The sequence below is a fragment of the Carcharodon carcharias genome, chromosome 12 (assembly GCF_017639515.1).
Source record: "Carcharodon carcharias isolate sCarCar2 chromosome 12, sCarCar2.pri, whole genome shotgun sequence".
NCBI classification, from domain to species: domain Eukaryota; kingdom Metazoa; phylum Chordata; class Chondrichthyes; order Lamniformes; family Lamnidae; genus Carcharodon; species Carcharodon carcharias.
The window spans coordinates 31,308,182-31,327,289 of NC_054478.1; the positions used below are offsets into that span (position 1 = coordinate 31,308,182).

The 19,108-nt window shown below is 41.7% G+C and overlaps 1 protein-coding gene across 7 annotated transcripts in view; it reads left to right on the plus strand.

The window, feature by feature from the left end:
• The window catches only part of gli2a (GLI family zinc finger 2a), a 357,210-nt gene that overhangs the window by 99,615 nt on the left and 238,487 nt on the right, over positions 1–19,108 (plus strand). For 5 of the 7 annotated variants that reach the window (XM_041200500.1, XM_041200501.1, XM_041200499.1 and 2 more), the window contains one exon: positions 2,019–2,166. The exons of 1 other annotated variant lie outside the window; for it this stretch is intronic. In XM_041200500.1, coding sequence (XP_041056434.1) covers positions 2,049–2,166 — 118 coding nt within the window. In that variant the 5' untranslated portion in view covers positions 2,019–2,048. Of the gene's footprint in view, positions 1–2,016; positions 2,167–19,108 lie in introns of all 7 variants that reach the window. One more of the 7 variants, XM_041200504.1, reaches the window with a different exon arrangement.

Consider the following 19,108-nt stretch of genomic DNA (forward strand, 5'->3'; position numbering starts at 1 on the left):
ATACGAGATGAAAGGGGGTAGGTTTTTAATTTGCCCATTATAAGGATTACTATTCACACTGGAAGTGAAAATTGGGCAGTTTGCCCAAGACTGGCTGATCTGCAATACCGCTTTTATATCGGGTAGCAAGGTGCTGACCAACCACACAATGGCTGGGCTGGTCCAGGTGTGCCCAGTATGTGCAACATCTTGGGACAATAATGGCTACTTGGGCATGACTATTACCCTATTATAGTGACATCCTGACTTGAACCATCCCATCCACAGGTAAACTGCAAAGTCAGTCATCTTTCTCCATAGATAGGTAGGTGATGGTTAGTGACAAAAGATCAATTAAATGGTATACAACAACAACTTGCATTATATAGCACCTTAAGTGTTGCAAAATGTCACAGATCTCTTCACAAGCGTGATTATCAAACAAAATTTGACATCAAGCCATAGGAGAACGTCTTAGGACAGGTGACCAGAAGCTTGATCTCCATAAAGGTGGAAAGAGGAGCGGAGAGGTTTAGGCAGGGAATCCTAGAGCTTAGGCAACTGAAGACATGGCGGAGCTATTAAAATCAGGGATGTGAAAGAGTCAAGAATTGGAGGATGGCATAGATCTTGGAGATTGGTATGGCTGGAGGAGGTTACAGAGATCGAGTGGGGTGATGTCATGGTGGGATTTGAAAACAAAGATGCGAATCTTAAAATCGATGCCTTGCTTAACTGGGAGCCAGTGTTTGTCAACAAACACAGGGGTAATGGGCGAATGGGACTTGCTGCAAATTAGGACACAAATTTTGGTCGGCCTCTAGTTTATAGGTGGTGGAATATGGTAGGCCAGTCAGGAGTGCATTGGACTAGTAAAGCCTACAGGCATTAAAGGCATGGATAGGGTTTCAGCATTGGATGAGCTGAGGCAAGGACAGATCTACCCCACTGTAAAGATTGCATTCAGCTTCTCACTGCAGGATTATAGCCATTCATCCACCTACCTTTTTGGCTTGTAAAGACGAGAAGCCAAGAGAGATGGTGAGAGAATCATTAATGCTGCAACAAAACAAAATGTTTGCACTTTCAGAGCTATTATATACAACAGCCTGATAAGACTTAAATTACCTTTGACCTGATTAGTAAAAGCATTGTGACTAGTTACTTTGATGATACAAACCATATTGAATGCCTCTAGCTTGTGTATAAAGGCAGAATTAAATTGCTAAGGTTCCAGAGTGCGGTGTATATAGCAGTATATCATTGAGAGGTACGTTAGTGTAGTGGTTACATTAATTGGCAAGTGACTCAGAGGCCTGGACTAATGATCTGGGGAAGTACAATTACATCCCACCACTGGGGAATTTAAATTCAGATAACTAAATGAAAATCTTTTTTTTTAAAATCTAGCATCAGTCATGCTGACCAAAAAACTATGAGATTATCATAAAAACCCGTTTCACACATTAATTTACTTCAGGGAAGAATATCTGCCGTCCTTACCTCGTCTGGTCTTCTTGTGACTCCAGACCACCAGCAATGGGGTTGACTCAACTGCCCTTCCAGCAAGCCACTCAGTTATATCGAAGCTCTATAAAAGAAAACTCCAACAGCAGTGGTTCAAGAAGGTGGCTCACCACCACTTTTCCAAGGGCAATTAGGGACAGGCAATAAATGCTGGTGTTGCCAGTGATGTCCAAATCCTGTGATTGAATTTAAAAAGTAGCAGGCCACTTTTATTTAGCTCTGTAATTATTGCTGTTTAATGGCAGTAAATGTAGGAATCTGAAATCGTACTTGGCAGGGCAAAAAAACAGCTCCTGTGCACTAATAAACACCTTGGCCATTGGCCTTTGTGCTTATTCATGGAAGAATCTATTTAATTCCTCACATGCTCTCACAATTGCACACCATATAAATGTTTATAGCTCAGTTGGAAAACTCGTGTGCTGTTATAGATTATGGCTAAAATTATAGATTATGTCTAAAATGATATTTCATTCAGTTTAATTTTTCTCTTCTTCAAACTTGCAACTTAGATTCAGTTTTCTGAAGTATGAACAGCTACCATGGCTGCCCAAGCACAGACTACTGCCACTGAAAAGAAAGAGGGCAAAAGTTCCATTATTGAAGGGGATGTCTTCACGGAAGCTAACAAGAAGTCAGCAGCTTCGGCAGCATCACGAGGTATGTGTCAAGTTTGGGGAACTGCACTCACGCTCCTCCAGCACAGAGAAAATCCAAATCTTACTCTTGTTTACTCAGTACACATCCTATTCCACAGGACTGTCCAGATGCAAAGCCCAAGTTTGGCTGGTGAGGCAGATTGAATCACCCAATCATAGAATCTCAGAATTTTTACAGCGCAGAAGGAGGCCATTCGGTCCATCATGTCTGCACCGTCTCTCCGGAGGAGCAATTCACTTATTACCATTCCCTGCCTTCTTCCCATAACCCTGCACACTCTTCTTTTGCAGATAACAGTCTAATTCCCTTTCAAATATTTCTATTGAACCTACCTCCACCACACTTTCAGACAATGCATTCCAGAACTTAACCACTCGCTGCATAAATTTTTTTCTCACATTGCTTTTGCTATTTTTGCCAATTACTTTAAATCTGTGCTCTCTTGTTCAGTTTCTTTATGAGTGGGAACAGTTTCTCGCTGTCTGTTCTGTCCAGACACCTCATGATTTTGAACATTTCTATCAAATATTCTCTCAGCCTCTTCCCTCCAAGGAAAACAGCCCTAACTTCTTCAAACTATCATCACAACTGAAGTTCCTCCTCCCTGGAACTCGTGAATCTTTTCTGCACTCTCTCCAATGCTTTCACATCCTTCTAAAGTGTGGTGCCCAGAACTGGATGCAATACTCTGGCTGAGGCCGAACTGGTGTCTTATACAAGTTCAACATAATCTCCTTGCTCTTGTACTCTCTGCCCCTATCAATAAAGCCTTGGATACTGTATGCTTTATTAACCACGTTCTAAACCTGTCCTGCCACCTTCAGTGACTTATGCACGTATACGCCCAGTTCCTTCTGCTCCTGCACCCCTTTAGGGTTGTACCCTTTATTTCATATTGTCTCTCCACGTTCTTGCCACAAAAATGAATCACTTCACATTCCTCAGCATTGAACTTCATCTGCCACTTGTCTGGTCATTCCACCAACTTGTCTTTATCCATTTGAAGTTCTACACTGACCTCCTCACAGTTCACAATGCTTCCAAGTTTTCTATCATCCCAAATTTTGAAATTGTTCCCTGAACACCAAGGTCTAGGTTACAAAGAAAAGCAAGAGTCCCAATATTGATCCCTGGGGAACTCCACTACACACCTCCCTCCAGCCCGAAAAAAAATTAACCACTACTCTCTGTTTCCTGTCACTCAGCCAATTTCGTATCCATGTTAAGTCCCTTTTATTCCATAAGCTACAACTTTTCTCACAAGTCTGTTGTGCAGCACTGTATTAAATGCCATTTGGTAGCCCATGTACACCACATCAACGGCATTGCCCTCATCAATTCTGTCTCTCTACCTCTTCAACAAATTCCATAAAGTTAGTTAAACACAATTTTCCCTTAAGAAATCCATGCTGGCTTTCCTTAGTTAACCTGCATTTGTCCATGTGACACATGGGAGGTAGGAGGTGACTTGTGTGGAGATTAAACACCAGCACAGACTAATTGGGCCAAATGTCCTGTTTCTGTGCTGTAAATTCCTTAGGCGGAATTTTATGGCCTCTCCTGCCAGCGGGATTTTCCAGGCCCTTGGAGTTCAATGGGCTTTTGAATTTCTTGTCACTTTTTACGGCCCTGTTGCGATGTCATTTCTGTTAGAAATCATTTTACTGTAAAACCAGATAGTGCAGGATCCAAGTGAAAGAAGAGCGTTGGAGTAGGTGGGTTCCAGCCATTTGTGAAGTTAGCATTAGCATTGGATTTGGGCCATGTGGGTTGTCAATGAACCAAATCTTGCTGGGCTGAAGGTGACTAAATCTGGTTTGAGAAATCCCAGTGCTGACCAGTTGCATTCTTGTATATGGTTCCTGGATTCCACATAGTTGTGGAGTTGTCATTTTGAATTCTGCTTTCAGCATTTGTAATTGTTGAATCGTTTATTTATTGCAATTCCTATAGAATTGAATCAATTTCAAGTACATTTCATTCACAGTTTGCTCCAGAGTTGTTTAAAATCAAAAACACTATAATCCACTGCACCTCTTTAACTTGTTTGTTCAGACCTAATTTATGCGAATGATAAGGTGTACCATCTTATTTAGTGGGCTGCTCCAGCAAGCAGTCAGTATTGCACAAGAGATGCTACTTGTATGTCCATGAATACATGAAAGGAGCTTTTGGAGATTCTTGGTTTGTGGATGGGTGTGTTCCCTTTCCCTAGGACAACATCCAAAATGTTCTAATTGGTGGAGTTCAGTGCAGACTTTTCTTTGGAGACCCACCTTGGTGACCATGCCTTATAATCATGTGAAAAATATAGAAAGTGTGTCATTGACTGCTGTGGGAGAGGAGCCCCTTCTGTACCCTAAGCTCAATTTCCATTCCCTGCTTGATTAACCCAAATGGTGCAATATTTGAGAGCAATGTTAATGTCCTGTCGAGTTTTAGATCCAGATTGGAACAGACATGACAGGGTTAATGTCTGTTTGCACATGGTTGTGGAAGAACTTTGACTGATCACTTGGCTTTTCATCATTCCACACTTAACGTTCTCAGAAGCCACAGAGAATAATAGTTGTAACACAGTGGGATGGGGTGGGGGTGGGGGTGGGTGGGGGTTGGAATTCCTCCGTGAGCTATTTCTGGAACATTGGTCAATGCATTCATGTCAAATTTTTCATTTTCATAAAGTTGTTCACAGATGGGTTAGTGGTTTTATTCAATCGTGCTCAGTGGAATTTCAACCTCAAGGTGGCCCTTGCCATACGTATATCTTTCCATTGAATGTGTGAGTTATATCGTTATACTAGGCAAATGTTTATGACCCTTAGAGCTTACATTTTCTGTGTGCTTCTTAGTATTCAGACTGTGTATTTCACACAGGCTGAATGGGTTATGCTGTGTCCATGAAGTCAGGTGACAATCCCGCACCCATAAAATATATCAGTTAATTTTGTAGTTTTACCTAGATTTGAGCAGACATTGATAAGACTTCCCGGAACTTCACTGGCTGCACTGTAAGCATAACAAACCTAATAACTTGGAGCGTTAAATCTGCAAAACCCATAATTTGCTTTAGCTTTAAAGCACACTTTCCCAAGTAGCATGTACTTGGGGAGGAAAAATCAAGTCCCTCTGACTGCAGATGTAATATGTAAGCTTTATCATGTCTTTAGCCATTTCACAATGTCACTCCACCTTCTGACAGGGACTCGGACCTCCAGCTACTGAACGCGTTGAATCAGTCCTCCGAGCCACAAGCTGATTGATGGTGCCAAATGCAAACAATCACAATAGACTTCACCTGGCTGTTAACTTACTCATTAAAATAATTGGAGACTGATTTCTTTAAAGTGCTTAAAATTGGGATTATTTGGGGCAAGTACTTAGAAAAGGAAGCAAGTGGTGGATCTTGTGGGTTTATGTTTTTTTTTTGATCCACACTTATTATTTTTAACATGTTTGAAGATGTCAGTGGAAAAATGATAAAAGCCTAGTGTAATAAAGTTTAAAGAGTCAGTCCTTCTGAATTCAGTTACCAATCAGCTGACCATCATGTAGAAACACAGTAATGACTTACTCAAATGGCGAACTAGCATTAAAATTATATCCTAATCCAAGAAAGTGCGCACCATCTCCCAGAATGTGATTCAGGTGCTGATTGAAGGGCATCTTTGAAGTGGAAATTTCAATCCTTATTTTTTTGACTTTTTTTCTTGTGGTTTTGATGTTCTAATGAAGAGTCTGCCAGCCTGACCCATCGAAGTAATGACTAGACCTTGATTGATCATTAGAATGGGATTTTGGAACTGCTCAAGAGCAGTGGCTTTTCTTTATATAAGGGTTTAGCAAGTGAAGTTGGCAGGTTATTAAATGCGCACATGCTTTATTTACTGTATCGTAAGCACGGTGTGCGCAACGGCTGCTGGGCATAACTACCGAACAGTGTCTGAACAGAGCACTTCACTGTATGCAACACACTTTAAGACTTTTATGAAAGACACTATCAGGCGCTTCATTAATGAGAATTTAGGACAAAGGGCAAGAAATTAGCCTTGAATTTCTGCTGCTATGCTCACTAACATGGGGTGGAAACCCTGCAGTCAGTGGGATTTTTACCTCACTTCTGGCAAAATGGCAGGGATACAGTGTCAAAATAACCTGAGAAAGTTCTGGCATTATGCGTATGTATTTTATTAAAGATTTTCAGTTCATAGTGTGCTGGAGCAATTTTGCCCTCCCTGCCAAATGTGGCAAATAGGGATTCTTTACATAGCCAATTTGACAACCAGTCGTACTTATGGTTGTTCCTATTTTAATATGAATCAAATGTCTCCTCATCGTGCCACTTATTCTGCTTGTGGTGTCTTGATACTGAGCCAAACATAAAGTGAGTTTTTTGCAGCATTTTCTATTTTTATATAAAGCGGGGAAGTTTTCTTTCTCTGTCAAAGTTGAACCAATCTTGAAAGATTGTTGGTATTCATCGGCCCATGGCAGGTTCTGTGCGAGCAGTAGTGAGAACTGGACCTTTCTGACGAAAGACATAACGAAGGTGACTAAATTGTATTAATTGGGTGTACGTTTGCTATTGGATACAGGACAGCACTTTCTTTGACCAGGTAGCTATGGCCGGTCTAAGCATGACAGATATATTTCAATCACTGCTGCTAATTGATTTTTCCTCACTGCATATTATAGCTTACCCTCCCCACGCAGCCATTTCCTGGTGGGGTGGGGGCCACATTTTCTGATATAACATGGTCTGATGAGATTTAAAATGCCTCTGTGGATGCACTTGCAGTTACTGAAATGTCACGCATCAGCAGCATTTCCTGACGTACTGCTCCTGGACAATCTCTCTAATATTCCCAGCCCCCTCCAAATTTTAAATGATTTAATATTTCAATCAAGTCTTTAAAAATATGGTCAGGGCAAGCAGAAATTTTCATTTGCAGATACATAAATATCTCAACACTTTTTTTGTTAAATTGAATAAAATATGCATGAAGACTTTTTCACTTCAGTTCTATCCTGAATGAGCTTGACGCTCTCAAATATTGTTAAAATACAACCTTATTACCTTTATGTCACAGTATAATTTAGTATTAGCTTCTTACTGGGGCAGCACAGGCAGAATGAGAGCTATTGCACCAACAGCTCCTTTCAGTCATTTTAGCACTACTTCAACAAACAGCTGCTATAATATCTGGGTTAGTTCACTTCCTTGTCCGATGTAATTTATTTGCACCAATTTGCTCACTATCAAAGGACACACATATTGTTCAATTTTAATGTGTTATTTACACATAAAATAACCTATTTACAACTGTGAAAGTGCTGTAGGGAGAATGAATGGTCGTCTGCTCCCACCTATCTGTTATATCAGAGCTTAACAATCTGTTTTGCTAATAGAATCATTTATCACACTGTGGTAATTTATTGTGCGTTAGCAGTATAGGTCTCTTTCTCTCTGATCAAAGGAAACAGTATAGGTCTAATGAACTCAGACACATTACTTTACTTAACCCTTTCTTGCACATAATCCTGCAATGTGGTAAAAACGATGAAAAACAACCATAATCGTTTTCTTTGGAAGGAGAAGGGGACAATGAGGAGTTAGGATTTAATTCAAAATATGTTGATCATCTGTGCTGTGATCTTCATTCTGAAGATTCGTTTTTTTGGTTTGAATCAATTATTTTTAAACCAGAATGCCATCTTGAGGTTGCCTAACCTAATCAGTAATGATTGCTACCAAGCTGTCTAATTGTCTTTGATCAGTCACAAAAATTTGCAGTGTAAGAAAAAACATTGCAAGGGAAAGAAAATAATCTGTATAACTGTTGTGGGGGACGTTCCAGTTGTTCTTTGAAGGCACCTCTCCTGTTATGATTAGGGTTACCAAATGTTATGGTGTCAACTGTTGCTCGGTTGGTAACGCTGTTGCCTCTGAGTCAGAAGGTTGTGGGTTCAAGGCCCACTCCTTGAGCACTAAATCTAGGTTGACTCAGCAGTGCTGCACTGTCAGGTGAGATCTTAAACTGAGATCCTGAGTACCCCATCAGGTGGATGTAAAAAAAAGGGGATCTATTCCCGATCATTTATTCTTCAATCAGCATCACGTCATGTGGTCATTATCACATTGCAATTTGTGAGAGCTTCCCGCATGCAAATTAGCTGCCTCAGTTCCTACATTACTACAGTGACTACATTTTAAAAGTACTTCAGTGGCTGAAAAGTATTTTGGATTGTTCTGAGGTCAGGAAAGGCGCTATATAAATGTAAGTCCGTCTTTTAACAGTGGCTGGATATTTTTCTGGAGGTTTCACCACATTGCCGCCCCCCCCCCCCATGCCCCACCACCACTGCCACCTCTCGATCTGCCATGTCCAATAAAACAGCTTTTTCCCTGTCTCTAATATTCTTACAACTAACAAGTGAAAGTGTTCAAAGAAATTGGAAAAAAAAAACCCTCATCAATTTTGAATTTGTCCTTCGATTTTTCTCCCAAGTTGTTTGCAGTAGAGTCCAGGAGATTAATCTTCATTTCTGAAGCCTCCAGGGTCAATCCTGGAGGGTTGGCAACTCTTGTTGAGATTGGTGTCACCAAAGTGGTTGTCATTACGGGTCTATATAACCCTGGCAAATAGGTAAGAATCAGCAAACATTTCTTGCCATTGCTGAAATTCATTTACTAGGCCAAATTGCAGGGACAGACAAAAAACAATTAGGTTTTATTTCGCTGAAAATTATCTTCCGTGACTTTCTTTTTTAACTTGGTATTGAGGTGTGATAAGATCTGAATCACTTTTTAATGGTCAACTCAAGTAGTGTGGTAATTAAGGGCAGTGTTAGTGTCTTTTCATCAAGCTTTAGATCCAGCTTGAAGCGAACATTATAGGGTTAACGTGCGTTTGCACATGGTCGCTGGAAGAACTTTGACTGATCTCTTGGCCTTTCATCATTCCACATTTCACGTTCTCCTAAAACACAGAATAATAGTTGCAACAGGTTGTGGGGGTGGGGTATGGGGTGGGTGGGGGGGTGCGGTGGGCAGGGTTGAAATTCCCCTGTGTGCTATTTCTAGAACATTGGCCAATGCATTCATGTCAAATTCTTCAATTTCATGAAGTTGTTAACATAGGGAGTAGTGGTTTTATTCAAATACAGTAGTAGTCAGTGAAATTTCACCATGGTGACCCTCAGTTTATGTGTTCTTTCCTATTGGAAGTGCAGAATGAATCATCATTCTGAGCTAGCTCACATCCCACTTAACTGAGATTTCCAAGTCAAGATTGGACCCCAGGAAAAGTTACTGGCTTTTTCTAACATTGGAATGTTCCCCCTTTGGTAAGGGGTGATTAAGGGTCAAATTGATGTTCTGCCCACAGACACTTGTGAAATAAATTCATTTTGAGTGCTGCCCTCCAGGTCTGTAATCTGGCTTGTCCTGCCATTTTCATCTTTTTCAATCAGCACTTAAAGGTACATTTCAACCCCAGTGTGTATGAGACATGTGAAGTGTAGCTCATTAATTCAATATTTGCATTATGCACAAAACTAAAGTAGAGAAACACCTGGGATCATTATGTTGTTACTAGCTGCTGGAGTTCAAGAGGTCAGCACACACATTAGCCAAGTACATAACTGGATTGAACCAGTTACGGAACGCAGTGATGAGGGGGTGGGCTTTTGTCACACGGAGATGAAGAAGCCATTGAGTGCAAGTTAGTTTACCAAGTATGAAATGTATAGAGACCAAGGAGGGCTGGAATAAGCTCAATGGGCCGAATGATCTCCAGGTGTGCCTCAATGACCTTTAATAACAGTATTAAGTGAACTCGCAGAATAATTCGTTTACAGATAAAGTGTAAATCCTACACCTTGCTTCCCAGGTCAGAGGAAGTGGGGAAAATTATTGTTTGGTTCCCTATTTCCACCTCACAAGGTTTGGATCATTTGTCAGCCCTCTTGTCTCAGTACTTGAGCATGTTAGCTAGGCTGCTACTTAAGACAGTATTAAGGGAGTGCTACAACATCCTTCAAGAGAGATTTTAAGTGACGATTCTCCTGTCCAAAGTTTGAGGTCTATCGAAGCCAGAATTCTTCCAGCCAAATTTGGCCAAAATTTCAACGACAGATTAACTGGTCATTAATTTTATTGCACTTTATGGGACTTCAGCGGTTATTTTACTTTTTATAAGTGGATGAAAAATGAGTGATAGTAAATCAGTGCCTGTTCCATTCCTCACCCAATTAGAATTCAGATGAGGTATAGAACAGGCTGCTGATTCACTACAGTTGTTTTTTTGCTCATTGATAAATATGAACATGGCTGACTTTGTGTGCACTATGGCTGCCACATAATAAATGGTCACCCATTGTACGAGAAGCACTTTGAGACATCTTCAGTTGAGTGTGCCCTGTACAAACTGAAGTCCTTGACTTTCTGAAAATTGGCACCTTTTACAAGGTACATCAGAATGACCTAGCTTGGAAGTTTTCTCCCTTGTATCTTACCTCTTGTCACTTATTGCAGATGATTCAGCACAAATTGGAACTCATTGTGTATATGAAATTGTGCATTGTCTCACCACAGTTAATGTTTTCCAAGAGTATAGGATATAAATTACTGTTGTACCAATGCTAATACTCTCATACCAAATTCTCCTTGCCACAATGTTACCAGAGGGTTAATAGCTCCATTAATATTTGATTTAAGCATATTTAACACTCATTAGATAACATCACTGACAATCGTTTCTACACATAGGTAACAATAAATGACTTTTTAAGGAATATTTATATGTAGTTAGGTTGCTACTATCAGATGTCTACATTTTTAAAACTATCTGATCTCTACTACCTTATTAATTTCTGTCAGTTGCAGGAAATACATCAACAAATAATCATCAGAAATTGAAAACAAATGGTTGATAATTGTGCAGACCAGTGATATTGATGTCAGCGATAGCTTGATAGCTGAGTGGGTAAATTCTTGAATGGATACTAAGATGCCCAGAAAGCTAAACGATATCAGCCAAGGCAACGTCTAGAGCTTTACAATTGGGCCTCGGCTGTCCAGATCCGGGAAGAGGAAAAATCTGCAAAGATTCCTCCTTCTGATCAATATCCCATGACTTCTACTGGAAAGTCGCGGGCATCGATTAAGGGTGGGATTGGGTTAGCAGTCTGTCTGCATATAACATTTTAAGTTCACAGTTGAACTCTAGTAACACACAACTAAGTATAGGAGCACTACGAAAAGCATTAAAGGGGAGGTTTGGAGATTCTTTTTCTAGGTTCATTGTTTGTATTACCACACGTGGGTTAAGTGAATGCAATACTGGCTGCTTTCGAGGCATTAAAATAATTGTGAAGGAAAAATATTAGCGGGTACGGGCAAGAGCAGGGAAATGTGATGGTTGTAGATAGTCTGGTATGGAGCTGCCATAGGGTGAAGCCCAATGGACCAAACAAGCCTCTGTATATAATACTTGGCCATTCAGCTAACTGTATTTGAAGTTGCTGACCCCCATCAAGTACATCAGCAGGAGTCATTGCCTTTAGCAAAGCAGAGATTGTAGGGTGAAATATTGAGATGGATTCTGCTGGCAGCATTTTTGTTGATGTGAGGGTTGTACTTGGCTCCATTCTGGAAAACTCGCTCTGGGGTTTTTAACATATGAGCATCATCATTAGAGGTACCTTCTCCTCCGGTTACCTTCCTCCATTATTGCTATTTATTTTACACCATTTATGTATTTTTCTTTAAAAGTATGTCCAAAAAGCCCTTGGATGTTTCCACAGCCTCATCTTCCAGCAGTAACAATGCAGCGAACTTGAGATGTTTTTTTAAAAAAAAAATCCTTGTAATTGTGGACCTTGTACAATCAGTCTGCATAAGCTGATCGTGGTTTCTGAACTATGTTAAGTTTCAAGGACCTCTCAGGCCACTTTATTTCAATATTTCGATTGGCCAGCAATGACGTGAGATCTGAAATCTACTTAAGTGCTTATTTTTGCTGATTCTAATTAATTTGGTGCAATGTGAGTTGCCTAGTATTGTCAGCCATTCAAAGCAGCAATTGTGAGTGAACAGCCTGAAATTAAATTAGCTTGGTAATGTAGATGTAAATTTTTCCTCCCACAGTTGGCATCAGATGTCAATGTTTCTTTAAGAAATCAGGCAGGTTAAGAAGTCCATTGAATGTGCTAATTTTTACACAAACAGGGGGATCTGTCCTGTTCAACTTTCATAGAAATAGACTTGATTGATCAGTGCTATTTTCTCACAAGAACTTAAGTACAGGAAAGGTTATTTAGTCCACCAAGTCACACCAAAACACTGGTTTGGGCCTCAACTGGAGTATTCTGTCCAATTCTGGGCATCATTCTTTAAGAACGAAGTGATGGCATTAGAGAGGGTGCAAAAAAGATTTAGGAGAATAGCTCCATGGTTGGGGGACTTTAGTTACGTGGACAGATTGGAGAAGCAGTTGCTGTTCTCCTTAGCAAAGAGAAGATTAAGAGGGATTTAACAGAGGACTTCAGAACCATGAGGGTTCTGGACAGAGTAGATGGGTGAAACTGTCCCTGTTGGTGGGAGGATCGAGCACCAGAGGACATTTAAGGTGATTGGCAAAAGAAGTAACGGTGAAATGAGGGAAAACTGTTTTATGCAGCAAGTTCTGGAAATGCACTGCCTGAGAGTTTGAGGGAGGTGTATTCAATCGTAGCCTTCAAAGGGGATTAAGCACCTGAAGATAAAAAAAAAATTGCAGGGCTATGGAGAAAAGATGGAAGAGTGGGATTAGGTAAATTGCTCTTGCACAGGGCCAGCATGGACATGATAATCAAATGGCCTCATCTGTACTGTAACCATTCTATGATTTTATGAAACCTGGCCCTTCACAAGAACACAAGAAACCAAGAAATAGGATCGGGAATAGACCTCATGGCCCATTGAGCCTGCTCCACCATTCAATACGATCATGGCTGATCTTGGTCTTCAACTCCATTTTACCACTTGCTCCCCATATTCCTTAATTTCCCAAGAGACCAAAAATCTGTCTACCCCGGCCTTAACTGTATTCAACGATGTAGCATCCAAAGCCCTCTGGGATAGGGAATTTCAAGGAGTCACAATGCTTTGAATGAAGAAAATTCTCCATCTCCGTCCTAAATGATCGGCCCCTTATCCTGAGACTGTGCCCCCCTGTTTTAGACTCCTCGACCAGTGCAAACAACCTCTCAGCACCCGCCCTATCAACCCCTTTCAGAATTTTGTAGGTTTTAATGAGTTTGCCTCTCATTCTTCTAAACTTCGGAGAATATAAGCCCAATTTACTCAGCCTCTCATCCTAAGACAACCCTCTCATCCCAGGGACCAATTTAGTGAACCTTCACTGTACTGCTTCCAATGGAAGTATATCTTTTCTTAAACCTGGAGACCATAACTGCGCACAGTACTCCTGATGTGGTCTCACCAAAATCGTTCAATAGGCTATACACAATCTGCCCCGCCCTGGATTTGGCTCTATACTTCAAAAATTGAAATATAATTTGACTGATTTCCCAAAGTTAAAAATCTCTTTCACCCATCCTCACATGTGCATTAATTAAACCCTGACAGTTGTCGTGCAAATTCCACCCTCCACCCAACACCCACCCCTTCCATAGTGCCTCATGATTCAAGCCAACAGTGCAGTCACAAACATTTGAGATTCAAGAATCAAGTTGCAGTGATGAGCATGTGGTACTTTAAGCAATCTATTGTACAGCACGGTTCCACATACACACTCTGATGCTTTAGACTTCTTGGGGAATGGTGATAATTTGTTTAAGGGCTGCATTTAGCACGGGGAGTTAGCAGAGTTTTTTTTTAACACCTACCCTACCCATTTAAATTCAATATTTTAAGTAAATTATGCACACCAAGTATGGTTAAAAACAGATTTAAAAGTCCGTAATTTATAAGATATTATACTGCAAAATTCTAACGTTCATACAAAATGAAATAGTGCCTTGGGATGTTTTATCATGTTGAAGGTGCTATATACTTGAGTTGTTGTTGTCATAGTAAATTAAATGGGTGGTTCATTGTCAAAGATTTAGATGATTATCAACCACTCACTGAAAGCAGCCAGAGAGTATGAAGTTGTTATTAAGAGACTAATTCAGCACTGCAGCTGCAGCTCAGTGTGCTTTGATTATTGTTGTTGAGATGGGTGATATGTCTTCTATAATTTCTTGATGGGCCACACTTAGAATATTGCATCCTGCTCTGGACACTGCCTTCAAAAGAAAGGGTCCAGGATAGAATGATGAGGATCATTCTGCAATTTAAAGCTTTAAATCAGCAAGTAAAGCTTACAGAATTTAAGTAGTTTTCTTTGGAGATAAGCAGATTAAGAGAGGGCACGATTCAAGTCTTTAATAAGCTAAAAAGCACAAACAATGTGTCTGTAAGCAAGTTACTTAAGCTTTGATTCTAGAACTAGAGGGCAGATTGGCAAACCACAAACAGATGTAAAGAAACTTATTCTCTCAGAGAATAGCAAATTTGTACAATAGATTCCCTTCAAATTAGTTAATGTTATGCTAATTAACTCATTTCATATTCCTCTTTAATGTGGCAGGGATTTCAAAACGTGAGGGAAGACAAAAATAATTGTTATCAACTTGTCAATAATGTGCTTTTAATTCAGAAGTTAGATTAAAACAAAGTTTTTAAAGTTAAACCATATGTTAAACATCTAAGGCTTCCCGGAAAGCATTTTGAATAAAGACTGTTGCTCTGCAAAGACACTAGACTAGGAGGATTCAATGTGTTATTGAGTTAGGAGATCTCTGCTGGAAAAATGGCTGGGACGTTATAGAAGGGGTGAGATTTTGCCAAAGCAGTGGAAGTCCCATCGTTGAGGTAGTTTTCGATTGGCCAGCATGTTTGGGCTGGAGTGGCAGCATCCCCCATGATATTGCAGGAAGGCGCAGTTAAGAGCTGACAAGCGGGGAGGCGGCCAATTAAGGACGGTGGGAGGGCCTTCCAAACTGCCAGCCCAATCAGAGGGCCAGAAGTCCTGGAACCTTGGCAACACCACTGGCTGCTGCAGAGGCAGCGAGGAGAACGCAAGGGTGTCTCCATTCTGAGATGCTAGCATAAGGGTGAACATTAAATACATTTTTATGGGGGTCAAGGAGGTAGGGCCGGGAGAGCGGAGGGGAAAACCCTCCAGCGGCAGAGGTGGGATCATGGGGTTGTCATTTGCTATCCCTGCGCCATAGTGACCTCTCCACCGCTGACAAAATGCCAGCGACCTGGGGACATTACCCTTATTTGGGCCATTAATCAGTCAAATTAGCTGCCCACCTCTGCTCAGCAGGCAGCTGAGCCCCTGCCAGTCCCTCCACCAGGGCACATCCCCAGCAGTGGAAACCACTCCCACCCACCACCACCATTCCCTGGGGACTGTTACACTTCTACCCCATGGCCTCACTTAATTCCCCTACCCCCCACCCCACCACCTTCAACTTGGCTAGGGTACAGAAAATCACCCACATTCCCTGCTCCTGATCTATTCACTGATCCAGCTAGGAAGTGCATGTCTGTGTACTTTGACTGAGAACGTGATCAGTTATTATGCTCACCCTATGGTCAAATAGCCAGGCAACACTCACCATCTAGGTTCATTCTTGACATAGCAGCATTTATACATCATTAGAGGAGTAATTCTGACACCCTCTGTTCTCAGCAAGACAAGAGAGAATAAAATGAGACACAAACAGGCAGGTACTTGTGTAGATGTGTTACGAAATGCATAAATGTGGATAGAAATGAATGTTAAAAATTGCTTACTTCAGCAAAGAAAGGTCCCAAGCTAATTCCAAAGGCTCAGGCGCTGTGTTGCCCAAAGATTAAGTGCAGTCGCTCCGGATTATTTTGCATTCGCTTGATTAACTGGACTTCCCAACCCGTCACATCTGTCTTGCCGCAGTCGGGTTTGTTGGCTGCGAGCAGATTGATGTTTCGAGCTGTATGTTGCTTTGCTTTAGTGAGATGAATCTCAGCTGGGCTTGGTGTTGCTTCCAGAGGTCCTGCGGTAACACTGCACCTTTCAACCTGCCTTCTAGGTAATGTCCCTCATACATACTGCCAAAACTGAATCTGCCACAGTAAGTCATTACTATCAAGACCATAAGGACGTTTTTAATGCTGCAGTTTTTTTTTCAGGAAACCTGGTCGTAGCTCTTTTATAATAAAAAAAAATCCGGGAGAGAAGTATTTTTTTTTAAAGAAAAGGGGTCTATCTCAATTACATTGCATTTGTTTTGATCTCACTGCCCATTTTATACCTTCCTGTGACATAAGCAAGACTTTGAAATCATCTGAAAAATCAAGCTTACATTTAACTTTCTGCTTTTAATGTTTTCCAAAGTTGGTTCTCTTCACAATTACCCAGCCCAGAGTTTGACTATGACAACCAGCTCCCAGTGCTGCTGTGACCAGGGATGCTTGCCGTGTAGCCTGAGGTGACTCTGTCCTGAATTTTATATACAAAGTTTGTGTGGGGATGGGGTGGAAGTGAGGTGTTGCTGCATATTCTGTAGGGTTGTCTGCTCGAATTTTCTCTCTTTCTTTCAGCCTGTTTTTTCCTGAAGGCAGCATTCATGCCGGAGCGTGGCTGTGCGGGTACTTGCGTTCCCTCATTACTTTTCCCAAGTGTCTGTTCTTCACATTTAACTGGGGAAGTAAGGGTCAGGAGGATATTCTGCTTGGGGAGTGGGATCGGATCTTGTCCTCACCTGATCAGCCCAGACATTGACTTTCTAGCCAGATTCCTCATGATGAGGAACGGGAATCTTGGCTAGCTCTTACTCTGCTAAAAGGGCTATATAAATGCATGTTGTTGTTTTTGTTGACTTTTCTTTTCCTAGCTCTGAGCAATGAGGCCAATTGTAACAACTTTCCAACTGACCTGGATGAAGACGAGCCATCTCTGCACTGACCCTGTTCCAAAATAGGTAGAGCAGGAATCACCATTGGAGCTCTTCAATAGCAGAATGGAAATTGATTTATCACTGAAAAGAGAGACATGTTGCTGAAGCTTTTCATCTCGCACTGATAAGGACAAATGCGAGCATGCCAAATTTTGAAAGATCACAATTTATACTACAAAAGGAAAGGATGCCTATTGGTTGCCAAATCAACTCTGGCCAAAGTGTGGCTGAATCCACGATTGGGCAGCACTTGCTGAACAATCCTGACTGTGCTAATAACCAGACTAACAACAATTTAAGATAATTAGTTGAGCTTATAATGTGGCTCAATTATAATTGCTAAAAGTGGCAAACATTCATATGCAAGGACCCACTCTCTGCAAACAAAAGAAATATGTTCAAGCCTTGCACTTTTTTGAATTACCCAGAGGCTTGGGGAGCCTAGAGTTCCCCGTTATTTTCTCCATGGCAATGCCTCAGTCAGTCAGATTCAATTTGTCAACCAATCAGTGCCCTTTTCTCCTGTAGTATAAATTGTGATCTCTTGAAATTTGGCATTCTTACATTGGTCCTAATGAGGGCAAGATGAAAATATTTTGGCAACGTATCGCTCTTTTTAGCAATATTTAAGTTTGTTACTATCAAGCGACTGTTTAGAAATTGCTTTATACTCTCTTTGTATTTATCTATCGGAGAGTGTGTGGGAAGGGAATCAATTTTGAGTCTACTTCCAGTCCTGCCTTTAACTTTAACTTTCTTCCCAATGCGCTGCTGCTTTGAGCTGAATTTTAACGGAGGTTTTGGGGCCCCGGTGTCGTGTGAAAAGCGGTCCTGAGCCCGCACTTGCCTGTAGCAGCCATTTTACCACAGTTGGCCTCCTAATTGGCTGCCTGCTGCCCGCCGTCCAATTAAGGAGAGCCCAATCAGAGGCCAGGAGCTCTGAAGCCACAGCAGTCTTAATGCGAGAGGTAGTTGCCGCTGGGACAGGTAGGACATCTCGGGTCATTCGCAGATAAGCAAATAAAAAATGGAAGATTCACGGGTCAAAGGGGAAACCCTTGGGGGAGATTGTTGAGGCTGTGGGGATTGTCTTCTATGCCTGCATTCCCCCCCCACCCCCCACCCCTGCAACCACCTTGGGTCATGGAACCTCAGACTGTGATGGGTCCCTGGGCTAGCACCAGGAGGTCATCTCCATTAAGGTGGCAACTTCCCTAAACAGTAGGGAGTCACACCACTGTCAGCAAAGTGCCAGCGGCTCTGTAAAGTGGCCCATAATAGGGCCTTTAAATATGCAAATCTCCTGCCTGCTTCCTTGGAGCGTTGGGAAAATCACCCAGTGATGGGACTACATTGAAGAGCTATCATAGCATGGCTTCCTGCTATTTTACCGGTGCCCACTCCCCCAACTTCCCATCCTGCCACACAGAAGGTGGCCGGACCAGCAATTATCGCCCAACCCTAGTTGCCTTCTTGAGCTGGCGCTGTCCATGTGGTGTAGGTTCTGCCCATTATGTCTCTGTCCCACATGTTTTCTGGCCCCAAGAAGTCATAAACCCATGGCTGGAACAGCTGAGGACGGCCCACTGTAAACCTCTGCTCCTGACTCAGGAGCCTAGCCCCAGGTTCAATCAAATATTCCTGGCGGACACCCTAGTGATTTGGAGCACATCTCTGATACCCACTGGTCAGGGGAGGCTGCTTTGCTGCAGGTAGGGCACATAGACCCTCCACCCTTTGAAACCTCTGGCAGAATGTGTATCATCACTCCCCCTTCCCCTTTTTGTAAAGGACCAAAAAAAAAAACTCTTTAAAATGATTCTGAATGTTCATGAACCTGGCCCAAGTTGTAGACCCAGACACCAGGTAGAGGCCAGTTCCATTAGTCAGTGCAGTGGACCCCACAGACACTGGCAGGGCAAACCATGGCGTGGTGGTCTTTTTG